At 33.7% G+C, this 16,610-nt stretch overlaps 1 protein-coding gene across 9 annotated transcripts in view; it reads left to right on the top strand.

Moving 5' to 3' along the window:
* ERCC6L2 (ERCC excision repair 6 like 2) overlaps positions 1-16,610 on the top strand; it is a gene marked incomplete at its 3' end in the record, with an annotated part of 192,154 nt that overhangs the window by 69,147 nt on the left and 106,397 nt on the right. For 7 of the 9 annotated variants that reach the window (XM_082401105.1, XM_082401106.1, XM_082401108.1 and 4 more), the window contains 2 exons: positions 2,556-2,627; positions 9,171-9,316. In XM_082401105.1, coding sequence (XP_082257231.1) covers positions 2,556-2,627; positions 9,171-9,316 — 218 coding nt within the window. Of the gene's footprint in view, positions 1-2,555; positions 2,628-9,170; positions 9,321-16,610 lie in introns of those variants that run through there. The other 2 variants (XM_082401110.1, XM_082401103.1) reach the window with 2 other exon arrangements.

The raw sequence follows: 16,610 nt of genomic DNA, 5'->3' as shown, positions 1-16,610 counted from the left end.
TGTGAACATCCTCAAATTTAGGATTCCTTTACAGGTGGATTGTCTTGTTCTGTGGAGGACAACTGAGTGACAAAACATTGGGTCTGTATTATTAAGACTCCAACTATAGTGACCACACTGTTATTTCTGAAATTTTTAGTAAGGAATCTTAGCTTACAGTTATTCATTTAACTAGTAAGGTTTTTTTTTGTTTTTTTTGTTTTTTAACTAGCCTAATAAAGACCTTCAGTCCAAAAACATTCACTTTCCATATTACTTTTTTTTGTTTTTACTATAAAATGTTCAAGAATACCTGAAATTGTAATAGGTATGATACCCTCAAACAATCAGAGTGGATTTCTGTGCATGATATCCTTGTCTTAAAATGTTAATGTCTGTAAGAGAATGATAAGAGAAGCCACAGACTGGTAAGAATGTATTTGCAAAACAATAAGGGGACTGGTATCTAAAATATACAAGGAACTCTTAAAACTCAACAATAAGAAAATAAACAATCCAATTTAAAATACACAAAAGATCTGAACAGATATTTCACCAGAGAAGATATACAGATGGCAAATAAGCATATGAAAAAATTCTCAACATCATATGTCATTAGGGAATTGCTAATTAAAACGAGATATCACTAGACACCTATGGCTAAACTCAAAACACTGACAACACGCAATAGGAACTCTTATTGCTGGTGAGAATGCAGAGTGGTACAGCCACTTTGGAAGACAGTTTGGCAGTTTCTTACAAAGCTAAACATATTCTTACCACAGGATCCACTAATCGTGCTCCTTGGTATTTACCCATATTAGTTTAAAACTTATGTCTGCATAAGAGCCTGTACACAGATGGTTATGGCAACTTCATTTGTAATTGCCCAAACTTGGAAGCAACCAAGATGTCCTTCAATAGGTGAATGGCTAAACAAACTGTGGTACCTCCAGACAATGGAAAATTATTCAACAATAGAAAGAAACAGGATATCAAGCGACAAAAAGACACAGAGGCACATTGAATACATATTGCTAAGTGAAAGAGCCAGTCATACATACTGTATGATTCCAACTATATGACATTCTGGAAAAGGCAAAACTGTAGAGAAACAAAAAAATCAGTGGTTGCAAGGGGTTTGCAGGGAGGGAAGAATAGATAGAGAATAGGGAATTTTTAAGACAGTGAAACTATTCTGTATAATAATGTAATCATGGATGCATGTCATTATATATTTGTCAGGACCCATAGAACTGTACAACACAAGTGAACCCTAATGTAAACTATGAACTTTAATTAATAATAATTTATTCATCAGCCAAATATATCACCCTAATGCAATATGTTAATAATAAGGGAAACTGTTCAAGGAAGAGGCCTAAGTGGGGGGAGGGAGGGAGTCTGTGGGAGTTCTCTGTATACTCAGTTCTTCTGTAAATCTAAAATTGCTCTAAAATATAAAATATATTAATTTTAAAAAGTTAATGAATTATGTGAAATTCAAATGCACATGCTTTATTCAGTTATTTTATTAAAAAATAAAGCTAATACAAATAAAATTTACTTTATATGTTCTCCAAGTATCAAAATAATGTTTACCTGATCTGTGACATTTTTATTTACCATTTGCTTGGTTGTCCGAGTAGCTTTTTTTTTTTTTTTTTAACTCCACAGCTTTTTTTTTTTGAGAGATTGTTGCATAGAGGTCAGAGTTAGCACAATGTCTTTTCTTGCTCAACTATTAAGAGTTTTATATTGAGTATAAATTTTTTTATTTAAAAGTTTAAATGTTTATCATTTAATAAATATAATTAGTTGTTTATTGTATAGTTCAAAAAACCTTATACTTAGTACAGAAAATTCCTTTTCTTTCCTTTGTGGTTTGCTTTTCCACAGTGTTCTGGAGCTGTCATTGCGAGAGCGGAAATGCCTTTTTAAAAATAACAGTACTACTGTCATACACAGGCTTTGGATTATCTGTTTCCTCCCTAAAAGCGCTGCATATGGGGGCAAATTATTGGCATTTTGAGGTCAAAATCAAATCTGGAATTCAGGGCTTACTGTAAATAGAGAAACGGGAGAAAATGAGAAGAGGTGTATATCTGACTGATTATTCTGAGAAAATAAATATCAGAACTTTTAGAACCTAGGTGAAATTAAACACATTTTATTATATCTATCTAGAGAAAACTTAAATACTTCCTAAAAGGAATGCTGCTCTGTAATTTAGTTTCTGAACATATTGTAGGTATAAATAAAGTGTAATTTGGAAATTAAATTAATCCATTTAAATGCATCCCATAATCTAAAATGCTTCCTTTTTATTAAAACCAGATGAGATGAAAGAAAAGTCTTTGAGAACTTTACCTCATTATTAACAATATGATGATGAATTTCAGGTAATATCTAATACTTTATTTCTCTAACTTCGAAAAAATGAAGGGAATTATAAAAGATAACTGAGGTTATATTGTATAAAAGTAATTTTTAAGCAATTCTTAAGTGATGTTTATATGTATAAAGTATACTTTTTGTTGAAACTGGTTCACTGATGTTCTCTGGTTCCCTTCTAGGTCCTTCAGCAGCTTTTAAACCATTGTAGACAAAACAAAGATAAAGTTCTTCTTTTCTCCTTTTCTACCAAGGTGAGTTTTGTCTGAAGCATATTCTTGATTGGCTCAACCCTAATTCCTGAGGCATAAAGTCTAAGAGATAAAACAGCATCCAGGTCCGCCACAGCAACAGTCAGCTCTACCCACCACCAGAGCCTCCCATCAAGCCTCTTAGATAGCCTCAACCACCAGAGGACAGATAGCAGAAGCAAGAAAAACTACAATCCTGCAGCCTGTGGACCAAAACCCACAGTTACAGAAAGATAGACAAGATGAAAAGGCAGAGGGCTATATATCAGATGAAGGAACAAGAAAAAACCCCAGAAAAACAACTAAATGAAGTGGAGATAGGCAATCTTCCAGAAAAAGAATTCAGAATAATGATAGTGAAGATGATCCAGGACCTCGGAATAAGAATGGAGGCAAAGATTGAGAAGATGCAAGAAATAATTAACAAAGACCTAGAAGAATTAAAGAACAAACAAACACAGATGACCAATACAATAACTGAAATGAAAACTACACTAGAAGGAATCAATAGCAGAATAACTAAGGCAGAAGAACGGATAAGTGACCTGGAAGACAGAATGGTGGAATTCACTGCTGCGGAACAGACTAAAGAAAAAAGAATGAGAAGAAATGAAGACAGCCTAAGAGACCTCTGGGACAACATTAAACACAACAACATTCGCATTATAGGGGTCCCAGAAGGAGAAGAGAGAGAGAAAGGGCCAGAGAAAATATTTGAAGAGATTATAGTCGAAAACTTCCCTAACATGGGAAAGGAAATAGCCACCCAAGTCCAGGAAGCGCAGAGAGTCCCATACAGGATAAACCCAAGGAGAAACACGCCGAGACACATAGTAATCAAAGTGGCAAAAATTAAAGACAAAGAAAAAATATTGAAAGCAGCAAGGGAAAAACGACAAATAACATACAAGGGAACTCCCATAAGGTTAACAGCTGATTTCTCAGCAGAAACTCTGCAAGCCAGAAGGGAGTGGCATGATATACTTAAAGTGATGAAAGGGAAGAACCTACAACCAAGATTACTCTACCCGGCAAGGATCTCATTTAGATTTGATGGAGAAATCAAAAGCTTTACAGACAAGCAAAAGCTAAGAGAGTTCAGCACCACCAAACCAGCTCTACAACAAATGCTAAAGGAACTTCTCTAAGTGGGAAACACAAGAGAAGAAAAGGACCTACAAAAACAAACCCAAAACAATTAAGAAAATGGTCATAGGAACATACATATCGATAATTACCTTAAACGTGAATGGATTAAATGCTCCAACCAAAACACACAGGCTTGCTGAATGGATACAAAAACAAGACCCATATATATGCTGTCTACAAGAGACCCACTTTAGACCTAGGGACACATACAGACTGAAAGTGAGGGGATGGAAAAAGATATTCCATGCAAATGGAAATCAAAAGAAAGCTGGAGCAGCAATACTTATATCAGATAAAATAGACTTTAAAGTAAAGAATGTTACAAGAGACAAAGAAGGACACTACATAATGATCAAGGGATCAATCCAAGAAGAAGATATAACAATTATAAATATATATGCACCCAACATAGGAGCACCTCAATACATAAGGCAACTGCTAACAGCCATAAAAGAGGAAATTGACAGTAACACAATAATAGTGGGGGACTTTAACACCTCACTTACACCAATGGACAGATCATCCAAAATGAAAATAAATAAGGAAACAGAAGCTTTAAATGACACAATAGACCAGATAGATTTAATTGATATTAATAGGACATTCCATCCAAAAACAGCAGATTACACTTTCTTCTCAAGTGCGCACGGAACATTCTCCAGGACAGATCACATCTTGGGTCACAAATCAAGCCTCAGTAAATTTAAGAAAATTGAAATCATATCAAGCATCTTTTCTGACCACAATGCTATGAGATTAGAAATGAATTACAGGGAAAAAAACGTAAAAAAGACAAACACATAGAGGCTAAACAATACGTTACTAAATAACCAAGACATCACTGAAAAAATCAAAGAGGAAATCAAAAAATACCTAGACACAAATGACAATGAAAACACGACGACCCAAAACCTATGGGATGCAGGAAAAGCAGTTCTAAGAGGGAAGTTTATAGCTATACAAGCCTACCTAAAGAAACAAGAAAAATCTCAAGTAAACAATCTAACCTTACACCTAAAGAAACTAGAGAAAGAAGAACAAACAAAACCCAAAGTTAGCAGAAGGAAAGAAATCGTAAAGATCAGAGCAGAAATAAATGAAATAGAAACAAAACAATAGCAAAGATCAATAAAACTAAAAGCTGGTTCTTTGAGCAGATAAACAAAATTGATAAGCCATTAGCCAGACTCATCAAGAAAAAGAGGGAGAGGACTCAAATCAATAAAATCAGAAATGAAAAAGGAGAAGTTACAACAGACACTGCAGAAATACAAAGCATCCTAAGAGACTACTACAAGCAACTTTATGCCAATAAAATGGACAACCTGGAAGAAATGGACAAATTCTTAGAAAGGTATAACCTTCCAAGACTAAACCAGGAAGAAACAGAAAATATGAACAGACCAATCACAAGCAATGAAATTGAAACTGTGATGAAAAATCTTCCAACAAACAAAAGTCCAGGACCAGATGGCTTCACAGGTGAATTCTATGAAACATTTAGAGAAGAGCTAACACCTATCCTTCTCAAACTCTTCCAAAAAATTGCAGAGGAAGGAACACTCCCAAACTCATTCTATGAGGCCACCATCACCCTGATACCAAAACCAGACAAAGACACTACAAAGAAAGAAAATTACAGACCAATATCACTGATGAATATAGATGCAAAAATCCTCAACAAAATAGTAGCAAACAGAATCCAACAACACATTAAAAGGATCATACACCACAATCAAGTGGGATTTATCCCAGGGATGCAAGGATTCTTCAATATACGCAAATCAATCAACGTGATACATCATATTAACAAATTGAAGGAGAAAAACCATATGATCATCTCAATAGATGCAGAAAAAGCTTTTGACAAAATTCAACACCCATTTCTGATAAAAACTCTCCAGAAAGTGGGCATAGAGGGAACCTACCTCAACATAATAAAGGCCATATATGACAAACCCACAGCAAACATCATTCTCAATGGTGAAAAACTGAAAGCATTTCCTCTAAGATCAGGAACGAGACAAGGATGTCCACTCTCACCACTATTATTCAACATAGTTCTGGAAGTCCTAGCCACGGCAATCAGAGAAGAAAAAGAAATAAAAGGAATACAAATTGGAAAAGGAGAAGTAAAACTGTCACTGTTTGCAAATGACATGATATTATACATAGAGAATCCTAAAACTGCCACCAGAAAACTGCTAGAGCTAATTAATGAATATGGTAAAGTTGCAGGATACAAAATTAATGCCTAGCAATCTCTTGCATTCCTATACACTAATGATGAAAAATCTGAAAGAGAAATTATGGAAACACTCCCATTTACCATTGCAACAAAAAGAATAAAATACCTAGGAATAAACCTACCTAGGGAGACAAAAGACCTGTATGCAGAAAACTATAAGACACTGATGAAAGAAATTAAAGATGATACCAACAGATGGAGAGATATACCATGTTCTTAGATTGGAAGAATCAACATTGTGAAAATGACTATACTACCCAAAGCAATCTACAGAGTCAATGCAATCCCTATCAAATTACCAATGGCATTTTTTACGGAACTAGAACAAATCATCTTAAAATTTGTATGGAGACACAAAAGACCCCGAATAGCGAAAGCAGTCTTGAGGGAAAAAAAAGGAGCTGGAGGAATCAGACTCCCTGACTTCAGACTATACTACAAAGCTACAGTAATCAAGACAATATGGTACTGGCACAAAAACAGAAACATAGATCAATGGAACAAGATAGAAAGCCCAGAGATTAACCCACGCACCTATGGTCAACTAATCTATGACAAAGGAGGCAAAGATATACAATGGAGAAAAGACAGTCTCTTCAATAAGTGGTGCTGGGAAAACTGGACAGCTACATGTAAAAGAATGGAAATAGAACACTCTCTAATACCATACACAAAAATAAACTCAAAATGGATTTGAGACCTAAATTTATGACTGGACACTATAAAACTCTTAGAGGAAAACATCGGAAGAACACTCTTTTGATGTAAATCACAGCAAGATCTTTCTTGATCCACCTCCTAGAGTAATGGAAATAAAAACAAAAATAAACAAATGGGACCTAATGAAACTTCAAAACTTTTGCACAGCAAAGGAAACCATAAACAAGATGAAAAGACAACCCTCAGAATGGTAGAAGATATTTGCAAACGAATCAACGGACAAAGGATTAATCTCCAAAATATATAAACAGCTCATTTAGCTCAATATTAAAGAAACAAACACCCCAATCCAAAAATGGGCAGAAGACCTAAATAGACATTTCTCCAAAGAAGACATACAGACGGCCACAAAGCACATGAAAAGATGCTCAACATCACTAATTATTAGAGAAATGCAAATCAAAACTACAATGAGGTATCACCTCTCGCCAGTTAGAATGGGCATCATCAGAAAATCTACAAACAACAAATGCTGGAGAAGGTGTGGAGTAAAGGGAACCCTCTTGCACTGTTGGTGGGAATGTAAATTGATACAGCCACTATGGAGAACAATATGGAGGTTCCTTAAAAAACTAAAAATAGAATTACCATATGACCCAGCAATCCCACTATTGGGCATATACCCAGAGAAAACCATAATTCAAAAAGACACATGCACCTGAATGTTCATTGCAGCACTATTTACAATAGCCAGGTCATGGAAGCAACCTAAATGCCCACCAGCAGACGAATGGATAAAGAAGTGGTGGTACATATATACAATGGAATATTACTCAGCCATAAAAAGGAACGAAATTGAGTCATTTGTTGAGACGTGGATGGATCTAGAGACTGTCATACAGAGTGAAGTAAGTCAGAAAGAGAAAAACAAATATCGTATATTAACGCATGTATGTGGAACCTAGAAAAATGGTACAGATGAGCCGGTTTGCAGGTCAGAAGTTGAGACACAGATGTAGAGAATGGACATATGGACACCAAGGGGGAAAAACTGTGGTGGGGTGGGGATGGTGTTGTGCTGAATTGGGCGATTGGGATTGACATGTATACACTGATGTGTATAAAATTGATGCCTAATAAGAACTTCCAGTATAAAAAAACAAAACAACTAATACTAAACTTTCATTGGGTTATTTGTATGGAAATATGTTAATATAAATGTTTCAGATATTACATGAAATTTCTAAAAATCTTATATGTTCTGGTATAATGTTATAAGTCATAATCCTAGTTATTACCTTAAAATGTATATTTCAGAAATAACTAATTTTCTTGTCAACTGCATTATTATGAAGTTTCATCAAATTTTTAACTGTGGTCATTTTTAAGTCTTTTGTCATTTACAGACAGTTCTGGGTGTACTCTGATGCTTTTGCAAATATGTTCCTATAAAAGGGTTTCATCTTTAAGAAATTCATGGAAAAGACTCTGACAAATACATGTTTCTGGTAACTGAATGTACTGCTGAACTGAATGAATAAGCATTTTCAGAACTCTAATGAAAAACTGATGAACTCATAAAAGTGCTAACAAAAGATCAAGATGAAAAAAAAATTAATTACATGGGACTGAGTGAACTGATGAGGATGAGTATAATTTTTGTGACTTTCTGTCTGAATTAAAAAAAAAAAAATCCCACAGGGACTCAGAGGCAAAGAATATACAAATCAATTTTCACTGCAAAGTAAAGGAGCTGTTACAGTGGAGGATTACTGGACTGAATGTCAATATTATGACATAGTATGAGTGTGTTTCATGTTTGGTAATTGCAATCATTGTTGCTTTTGTTGTGGTCATCCATGTACAATGCTTGGTGTCAGTCTATTTATCTCTTGTAAAAATAAAATACAGTGTGTGTGTGTGGAAAAAAAAAAAAAAAAAAAACAGCATCCAGCCACATTTACTATCTTATGTATCTTCTGTAGGAAATGGTAATGAAGGAAGAACTTTTAAAACAGATACTAAAATTTCAATTGTATCAGAGTTGCTTACTGTCAAATAGCAAACTCAAAGATAAATTTCTAATTCTCTGTTGATGTTTTTGTTAATAATTAAAGTGTTCTTTAAGACATTTAAGTAATTTTAGAATGTGGAAAATAGCAAAAATAATGTAATATATTTACATAAGTGAGTTAGCCAATACTTTTCTTTTTATTCCGTTTTAGTTTAAAAAACTAAAAATTGATTTTTTTTCCCCTGAAAGATTGATTTTTCTTTTTTTTAAAACAAAGCTTGCTGAACACTAAAGTCAGTTGCAGTATAATGGGAAGATATATATGAGTCAGCAATTAGAAAAATATTTGTTGCTCTTGTAATTATAAGAAATTGTGACCAGCAATATTAATACTTAGTAAAGCTCATCTCTATAATGGTATGAAACTTATTAAACCATGAATTTGTCTTTGCACGTCTCTGTATCTTTTCTCTAGTTGCTCGATGTGCTGCAGCAATACTGTATGGCATCTGGGCTTGATTACCGACGACTTGATGGAAATACAAAATCAGAGGAAAGAATCAAGATTGTGAAAGAGTTCAACAGTACACAAGATGTTAACATTTGCCTTGTCTCCACAATGTAAGAAAATAAAATTTGATAACTTGATTTTTATCTAATTGCTTTTAAGATTTAAGGTAATCTTTAAACTAGTACTGGATTTTCAGTGGTTACGCTTGTATTGCTTTGTTTCATTTAGCTTTAAGAAGAAGCAAAAAAAATGCTGTTAATTTTGACTGAAATAACAATATCTTGAGTTTTATTTAAACTTTTCTCTCAGTTCCCTTATCACTGAATTCTCTTTATATGTCTGGCTTTATTTTTTAAAAATCCAAAAAATGGATGTTTCCTCAGAAATTTTCTGTACTGTTTTGACTCATGTCTTGTGGTTAGAGCAGTCAGACTTAATTGGATAATCAAGTTATTAATCAAATAGCTGAGAATGATAGGTAGCAGTGGTTTTTGAACTGTGATCAAGGAGCCCTTGAGAACCCACAGTGCTTAGTGGGCCAGGAGTTTCCCTCCTCTGTCTCTACCTGGTCTCAAGCAGAGCAGCTCAACATTTATAGGTTTTATAAAAGTTAAATCAATTCTAACACCTATTTATGAATCTCTCAATAAACTTTTTATGAAATACACTCACTTTAGAGAAAGATTTGATATAAACACCTAAGATTAATCCCTTTTGGGGGGTAACAAATCTGTAACTTTCAGCATCTAATAAGTATTTTATAGATGTGCTTCCACTATCTTTCAAAAAGAATTTCAAAGGACTTTTATTTATTTATTTATTTATTTTAAATTGAAGTATAGTTGACTTACAATGTCATTTGTGTTAGTTTCAGGTGTATAGCACAGTGATTCAGTTTTATATATATATACATATATATGTGTGTGTGTGTGTGTGTGTGTGTGTATATATATATATATATATATATATATTCTTTTTCAGATTCTTTTCCCTTATAGGTTATTACAAAATACTGAGTATAGTTCCCTGTGCTATACAGTAGATCCCAGTTGGTTATGTGTCTATCTCTAGTAGTGTATATATGTTAATCCCATCATCTTAATATATCCCTCCCCTCCCTTTGTCTGTGAGTCTCTTTCTGTTTTGGAAAGTTCATTTGTAACTTTTTTTTTTTTTTTTTCTAGATTCCACATGTAAGTGATATCATACGATGTTTATCTTTCTCTGTCTGGCTTACTTCACTTAGTATGATAATGTCAAGGTCCATCCATGTTGCTGCAAATGGCAGTATTTCATTCTTTTTTATCGCTGAGTAATATTCCACTGTGTGTGTGTATATTATATATATATATATACCACATCTTTATCCATTTATCTGTTGATGGACATTTAAGCTGCTTCCATTTCTTGGTTATTGTAAATAGTGCTGCAGTGAACACTGGGGTGCATGTATCTTTTCAAATTATAGTTTCCTCTGGATATATGCCCAGGAGTGAGATTGCAGGATCATATGGTAGCTCTATTTTAGTTTTTTGAGGAACCTCATACTGTTTTCCATAGTGGCTGTACCAATTTACATTCCCACCAACAGTGTAGGAGGGTTCCCTTTTTTCCACACCCTCTCCAGCATTTATTATTTGTAGACTTTTTGATGATGGCCATTCTGACTGGAGTGAGGTGATACTTCATTGTAGTTTTGATTTGCATTTCTCTAATAATTAGTGATGTTGAGCATTTTTTCATGTGACTGTTGGCCATCTGTATGTCTTCTTTGGAGAAATGTCTGTATAGATCTTCTGCCCATTTTTTGATTGGGTTGTTTTTTGATATTGAGCTGTATAAGCTGTTTGTATATTTTAGAAAGTAATCTCAAGGGACTTTTAAAATAAACATGTAAAATACAAAAAATGAAAAACTAAGTCAAAATAAAAATTACTTTGGGAATTCTCTGGCAGTCCAGTGGTTAGGACTCGGCACTTTCATTGTCATGGCCTGGTTTCAATCCCTGGTCAGGGAACTAAGGTCCCACAAGCTGCACGGTGTGGTCAAAAAAAAATTAAAAAAGAAAAAAGAAAAAAAAATTACTTAAAATGAGGAATCAAGTGTTATATATGATGAGTGAGCTACTTAACTGTTGAGCACTAAAATTCTTGAATTCTTGCAACTAAGGCCCAAGCAGAGAAGCTCTAGATTTCCATTTTCCTGTGAATGAATTCAAGAAGTAATTTCACATATGAGTCCTTAAATACAAAGTATTAAATGACATAGAATCCTGTCTTGAGCTAAGTTTTATAAGACACACATAAGCATTCTTATTTTTTAAATAATGTTTTTTTAAAGTAATACCCACAAATCAATCAATGTGATATACCACATTAACACATTGAAGAATAAAAATCATATGGTCATCTCAATAGATGAAGAAAAAGTTTGACAAAATTCAACATCCATTTACCATAAAAACTCTCAACAAAGTGGGTATACAGGGAACATACCTCAACATAATAAAGGCCATATATGAAAAACCCACAGCTAATAATATACTCAATGGTAAAAAGCTGAAAACTTTTCCTATAAGGTGAGGAACAAAAGAAGGATGCCCAGTTCTCACCAGTTCTATTTAACATGGTACAATGATTCCTAGCCACAGTAATCAGATAAGGAAGATTAAAAGGCATACAAATTGGAACAGAAGAAGCAAAATTGTCAGTATTTGCAGATATCATGATTCTACATATAGAAAACCCTAAAGACATTACCAAAAACCTATTAGAACTAATAAATAAATTCAGTAAAGTTGCAGGACACAAAATTAACATACAGAAATCTGTTGCATTACTATACCAAATAATGAACTATCAGAGAAATTAAGGAAACAATTTTATTTACAATTGCATCAAAAAGAATATAATACCTAGGAATAATTTTAACTAAGGAGGTGAAAGACATGTACACTGAAAACTATAACACAAATATGAAAGAAATTGAAGACAACACAAATAAATGGAAAGATATACCATGTTAATGGATTGGAAGAATTAACATTGTTAAAATGTCCATATAACGCAAAGCAATCTTCATATTCAATACAGTCCCTATCAAAATACCCAGGGCATTTTTCACAGAATAGATAGTCCTAAAATTTGTATGGAACCACAAAAATCCCAAATAGCCAAAGCAGCTTGAGAAAGAAGAACAAAGCTAGGGGTGTCATGCTTCCTGATTTCAAAATCAAATGTGTGGTATACAAAGCTATAATAATCAGACAATATGGTACTGGTACAAAACCAGACACATGGATCAATGGAACAGAGTAGAGAGCCCAGAAATAAACCCACACTTACATGGTCAGTTAATCTATGACAAAGGAGCCAAGAATATACAGTGGGGAAAAGATAGTCTCTTCAAAAATGATATTGAGAAAATTGGACAGACACATGTAAAAGAATGAAAGTAGACCGTTTTCTAACCCCACATGCAAAAATAAGCTCAAAGTGGATTAAACTTCTAATGTTAGACCTGAAACCATGAAACTCCTGGAAGAAAATATAAGCAGTATGCTATTGGACATTGATCTTAGTAATATTTTTTGGATCTGTCTGGGCAAGGACAACAAGAGCAAGAATAAACAAATGTGACTACATCAAACTAAAGAGCTTTGGCACAGTGAAGGAAACCATCAGTGAAATGAAAAGGCAACCTACTGAATAGGAGAAGATAACTGTAAATGGTATGTTCAATAAGGGGTTAATATTCAAAATATATAAGGAACTCATAAAACTCAATATCAAAAAAACAATCCAATTAAGAAATCAGCAGAGGACCTGAGTAGACATATTTTCAAAGAAGACATACAGATGTCCAACAGGCACATGAAAAGGTGCTTAACATCACTAATCTTCAGGGAAATGCAGATCAAACAAAAAAGAGATTATCACCTCATGTCTGTCAGAATGGCTATTATCAAAAAGACAAGAAATAACAAGTGTTGGTGAGGATGTGGGGAGAAGGGAACCATTGTGCACTGTTGGTGGGAATGTAAACTGATACAGTTACTATGGAAACCAGTATGGAGGTTCCTCAAAAAATTAAAAATAGAACTATCATACAATCTAGCAATTCCACTTCTAGTCATTTATCTGAAGAAATGCAAAACACTAATTTGAATAGATATATGTATCTCAGTGTTCATTGCAGCAGTATTTAGAATAGCCAAGATATGGAAGCAACCTAAGTGTCCATTGATAAATGAAGTGGATAAAGATTACACACACACATATATATACACAATGGAATATTACTTAGCCATAAAAAGAATGAAGTCTTGCTGTTTGTGACAACATGGAAATAATAATCTAAGTGAAATAAGATGGAGAAAGACTAGTACCATATGATTTCACTTACACGTGGTATCTAAAAAACAAAGCAAAAGAACAAACATAGCAAAACAGAAACAGACTCATAGATACAGAGAACAAGCTAGTGGTTACCAGGGGGGAAGGGGTGAGATAGGTGAAGGGGTTTGCAAGGTACAAAATAAAGAAGTCATGGCAATGCAATGTATAGCATAGGAATATATTCAATTTTTTAAAAAGTCTTATTTATATGTTTCAAATCTAGCTGATCAGTTTTACATATATTTTGTTTTTTATGGTTTCTAGCTTTTATTTCTTTAGTAATTTTAGTCATTTTTTAAAATATCTTTTTGAATGGCATTTTTGCTCTATTAACTCCTGTGCTTGGGGGGTGCTAATCCTTCTATTTGTTCTTCCCTCTGGCTTTTGCTTATGGTAGATGGTTTCTTCACACATTTTGTAATTTTTTATTTTGAGCTTATCTTCAGTGGGGCTTCTTTCCTCTGTGGAAATACTTTGGAGACTGGTTGTAGGAGTTCTCCGTTACTGTGATTTTACTTTGACTTCTTTGTTAGGCATCCCAACCAGGACAAGAGGAGTTTTGGATTCCTGTTTTCCTATGACTGAATTCAGAGTGATTTGTTACCTAAGTCCTTACATTTGTTACATAAAGAACCTTACAAGACATAATAAATCCGTTCTTTAGCTATGTTTTTCAAAAGACATATGCTCAGTTTTTGTTCTGTTTTCCTTGTTTTGCAAAAATTTATATTTAATTTCTAGGTGTTGAAACAAAAGAGTTTCACAATGGCTCAGTCCATCATTTTTGCCAGAATCCTAATTCTTCATTATCTTTTAGTTTATCAGCTTTAAACAGCTTGGACTCTTTGTTATGTCAGAGGAGGATTTAGTTTACTTACACTCCTCCCTCCCCATTTTCCACACAGTCTTTACTATTTTTATTTTTATTATTTGTCTATAAATTACTTTTTTAACCTGAAATAATATACTTCAATCTTTGATTTTTAGTCCAGCAACTTCCTACAATATCTTTTAAGTACTTGTAATGTGTGGTATTAGCATTAGCACACATCCACCCTTCCTTCTACTTTTGTCACCTGTCCATATCGTCTGTCAGCTATTTTAACAAATAACTTTGTATGCCAGAATATATAGAAAGTAAATTTTATGTTATCTTTGAATATCAGCAAATGTCTTTTATGTGCTCTCTCACTTGCTACTTTGGCCAACTGTAGAATTCTAGATTGAAACTAATTTCCTCTCAGATCTTTGTGGTATTACAACATTGTTTTCTGGTATTTAGTGTTGGTGAATTTTTGTCTAATGCCAATCTGATTCTCCTTCCTCTTTGTGAATTCACAAGAGTTTCTCTTCATCTGTTGTATTCTGAAATTTCACAATGATATTTGAGTCTTGATCTGGGTTTTTGTTCATTTATTTTGCTGGGCATAATCTGAGGGCTTGTATTTTTCAACTCTGGAAAATTCTCTTTGATTATTTCTTTGACAATGGCTTCTCTTCCATTTCCTTTGGTATTTCTCTCAGACGCTAGGTTATCTGATTTTAGGGCTCCTACAATGATTCTTTTTTTTTTTCCAGCCGCACTATGCAGCTCGTGGGATCTTAGTTCCCTGACCAGGGATCGAACCCGGGCCCTTGGCTGTGAAAGCTTGGAGTCCTAACCACTGAACCGCCAGGGAATTCCCCTACAATGATTCATTAAACCTCTGAACTTGGACTCTTACTTCATATTTTTATCTTTTTTGCTCTGTATTCTGAAAAATGTCATTTTCCGATGTTATTATTTTATTTTAAATACCTGATTTTTAGTCTTTTTTTTTTTTAAGCCCTTGTTCTCTGAATTATCTTTATTCTGAAATGTCAACACCTTAAAGCTTCACTTTCCATAATCATCTCATTCAGTTAATTAAGGAAGAGTTATCTGGCATTTTTCCTTGGGTTGGGATTTTTATTGGAATCACTGAATTTATAAATGACTTTGGAGAAAAGTGACATTTTAATGCCATTGAACCTTCCTATCTACGAACATTGTATCTCTTATATTTAGGTTTCTCAGAAGTATTTGTTCAAGTGACTACTTCATTCCACCTTTTATAATAGTTAATACATAACAGTAAAATTTAATTCATTGACAGAATTTTTTTGTGGAACATTAAGATATGGTTAAAATACAATTTTTTACATATTTATTGATACAAAATAGAATGTGGAAGACCTAAGGAATGAATAGCCTGCATGTTTATTAGCAATCTATCTTAATACCATTCCTCAGCTTGAAGAGGGCTATATTCTAAATATTTTATTGCTTAAGGAGTAAGCCTTTGCTGTTATCCATATGAGAGGAGTGAGAGGTTTGAAAATTTATGAGTCTGAGTTGTATTATTGTCAAATAGAGAATCATCTCATCTCTAGAGATAGAGTTTAGAGATTATTTTTTCTTTAAAAGAAACATTGCCTCTTCTTTAACTCGGACAGTCTTAAGTTGTAACTTCAGAATATCTTTGAAGATTGTTACCTCAAGTGGTGACCTTCCTGTGACTCATTTAGGGCATCTGAAATAAATTCATGCATATCTTACTGACAAGAAGCTAACTGAACAGTTGACTAGACTTACTTTTGGTGTTAAGTGTTAGAAAATACTTCTTGATTTCCAATTTTATTTTGATTATAACTGGTTGATTTTTCACATAACTAGTCTAATTGTATAATCTTATGAACCTTGTTCCTTCAGAATTTTCCCCATCACCATAATAGACAGATAAACTTCTAACTTCTCTTCTACTTGTTGGGTATCTAAATCCCACCCACTCCTGTAATTTACCCATTTTTTAAATCCTTTCCCAAACTTCCTCTTTATCCCACCTAACTTCTTTCTTTGAGTTCAAGTCTCTGTGACATCTTTATGCTGTTGCCTCTAATAAGTAATTTTCCAAAGGAGAAAATTCAATTTCTATTGAATATTGAACAAGTCAGGATACTTGGGTTTGAATCCAGACACTGGCCACCT

The sequence above is a fragment of the Balaenoptera borealis genome (genome assembly GCF_965194805.1).
Source record: "Balaenoptera borealis genome assembly, chromosome: 8".
In the NCBI taxonomy this organism is placed as follows: domain Eukaryota; kingdom Metazoa; phylum Chordata; class Mammalia; order Artiodactyla; family Balaenopteridae; genus Balaenoptera; species Balaenoptera borealis.
This window is presented reverse-complemented; position numbering and strand designations above follow the sequence as displayed.